The 1445-nt window shown below is 58.8% G+C and overlaps 1 protein-coding gene across 1 annotated transcript; it reads left to right on the plus strand.

Annotated features, from left to right (window-relative positions):
- Positions 1 to 830: 830 nt before the first annotated feature.
- Positions 831 to 1445, plus strand: H310_14806 (hypothetical protein; the record flags this gene model as incomplete). Its single annotated transcript, XM_008882737.1, has 1 exon — positions 831 to 1445. The coding sequence occupies one exon, from the start codon at positions 831 to 833 to the stop codon at positions 1443 to 1445; it is 615 nt and encodes a 204-aa protein (XP_008880959.1).

Consider the following 1445-nt stretch of genomic DNA (forward strand, 5'->3'; position numbering starts at 1 on the left):
GCATCCGCGACACGGTCGCGTGAGTACTGCATAGCGATCTTTAGCTAGAACGATTTAACGATGATAATTGAATCACTTCCAAATTTCCTCTGCGCTATCAACTTCCTACAAGCTCCTTTCGCCTCTCGGTGGAATCACGAGGCGAACGACTTCATAGCTCAGCCGGCGCCGCGTGGGGGTACTCGCGTCTGCTCGATCGCCAAAGGATTGGAGGCTGAAGTACGAGAGTACTAAGGCCCAACTTCGCGCCTGCCGATGATGGCGGGAGGCGAAGAAATACATGTTTGCATATGTGCATGAAGAAAAGCAGAATCAAGAATTGTATTAGCTCGTCCGATGCTATCAAGTCCGTCGAAGTCCAATTACGAAGAGACGCGGGCTGCCCAGCGATCACGCCGAAGGCCTCTAGTCGACCTTGGTCTCGTCATGGACTGGCGCCTGGGTGGCTCCGGGAGGCGGCGAGAGTCCATGCGTCCTCTGAGAGTTCGGTTGACGGAGTCGCGGGTCTGGATCGACCACAAATGGATAGCTGGGAGCCCAGACCGGGTTCTTCATGAACGCGTTCGCGACGTCCATGATCTCGATGGCGGCTTCGTTGACGGTGGCGACGTGAAATGTTGCAGTTGGTACGCCCGGATGCCCTTCGTCAAAAGCTCGTCGGCCGGCATCACAGGAGAGCACCTGCGGCTGCCGTCGGTCCTCACCGACGGGACTTCAGGCCACGACTGCGACCCCTCTTGGGTCAAGTATGAGATGACTGCGGGTGCGCCGTGGTGCTTCTCCATCAATGTCAAGGACACACAAGTGCGGAGAGCAGCCGGCCAGAACAAATGAGGATAACGCAAGAAGTGCACTGGCCTGGACCGCCGCGTCGGTACAAGCGATGCACGCAGCTCCATGGCGTGACGATCGATCAACGCCTGGATGTACGCCGGCGTGTACAGCTGATCAGTAACGGGATCCCGGGTCTGTTCTGTGGCCTGAAACAGAGCCGCAGCCGATTCCTGTGCCCATCGCTACGCCGCCGGACGCAACGCCCGGGCCCTGAGGACTGCCTATTCTTGTTCCAAGCCGGCATGACAGTGCGTGACACCAAGGTCCCGCTGCATGGACGTCCGAGCGGCGATCTCAACTTGGCGCTCCAAGAAGTCGTTCTTCGGGAGCCGCATTTGGACTGGGCCTCGCTTTGCCGCAACATGTCCGCCAGGCAGTCGCACTCAACGCTCACGGCCTCCAAGGCGTCTGGCGAAACTCCAGCGTCCGTCGAGACCGAGAAACTGTCCACTGATGCGTCCTCCTCCGCCGAAGGCGCGGCAACGGCAGGGTTCGACATGGCGTCTTCACCTTCCGGCTCCGCGATGACCTCCGGTGTCTTGTCGGTTGCGGTGCTCACGTTGGTTTCCTCGTCTGGGACGATTGAACAGTTGGAGATTCTGTTCGTTTGA

The sequence above is a fragment of the Aphanomyces invadans genome (genome assembly GCF_000520115.1).
Source record: "Aphanomyces invadans strain NJM9701 unplaced genomic scaffold supercont1.91, whole genome shotgun sequence".
In the NCBI taxonomy this organism is placed as follows: Eukaryota; Oomycota; class Saprolegniomycetes; order Saprolegniales; family Verrucalvaceae; genus Aphanomyces; species Aphanomyces invadans.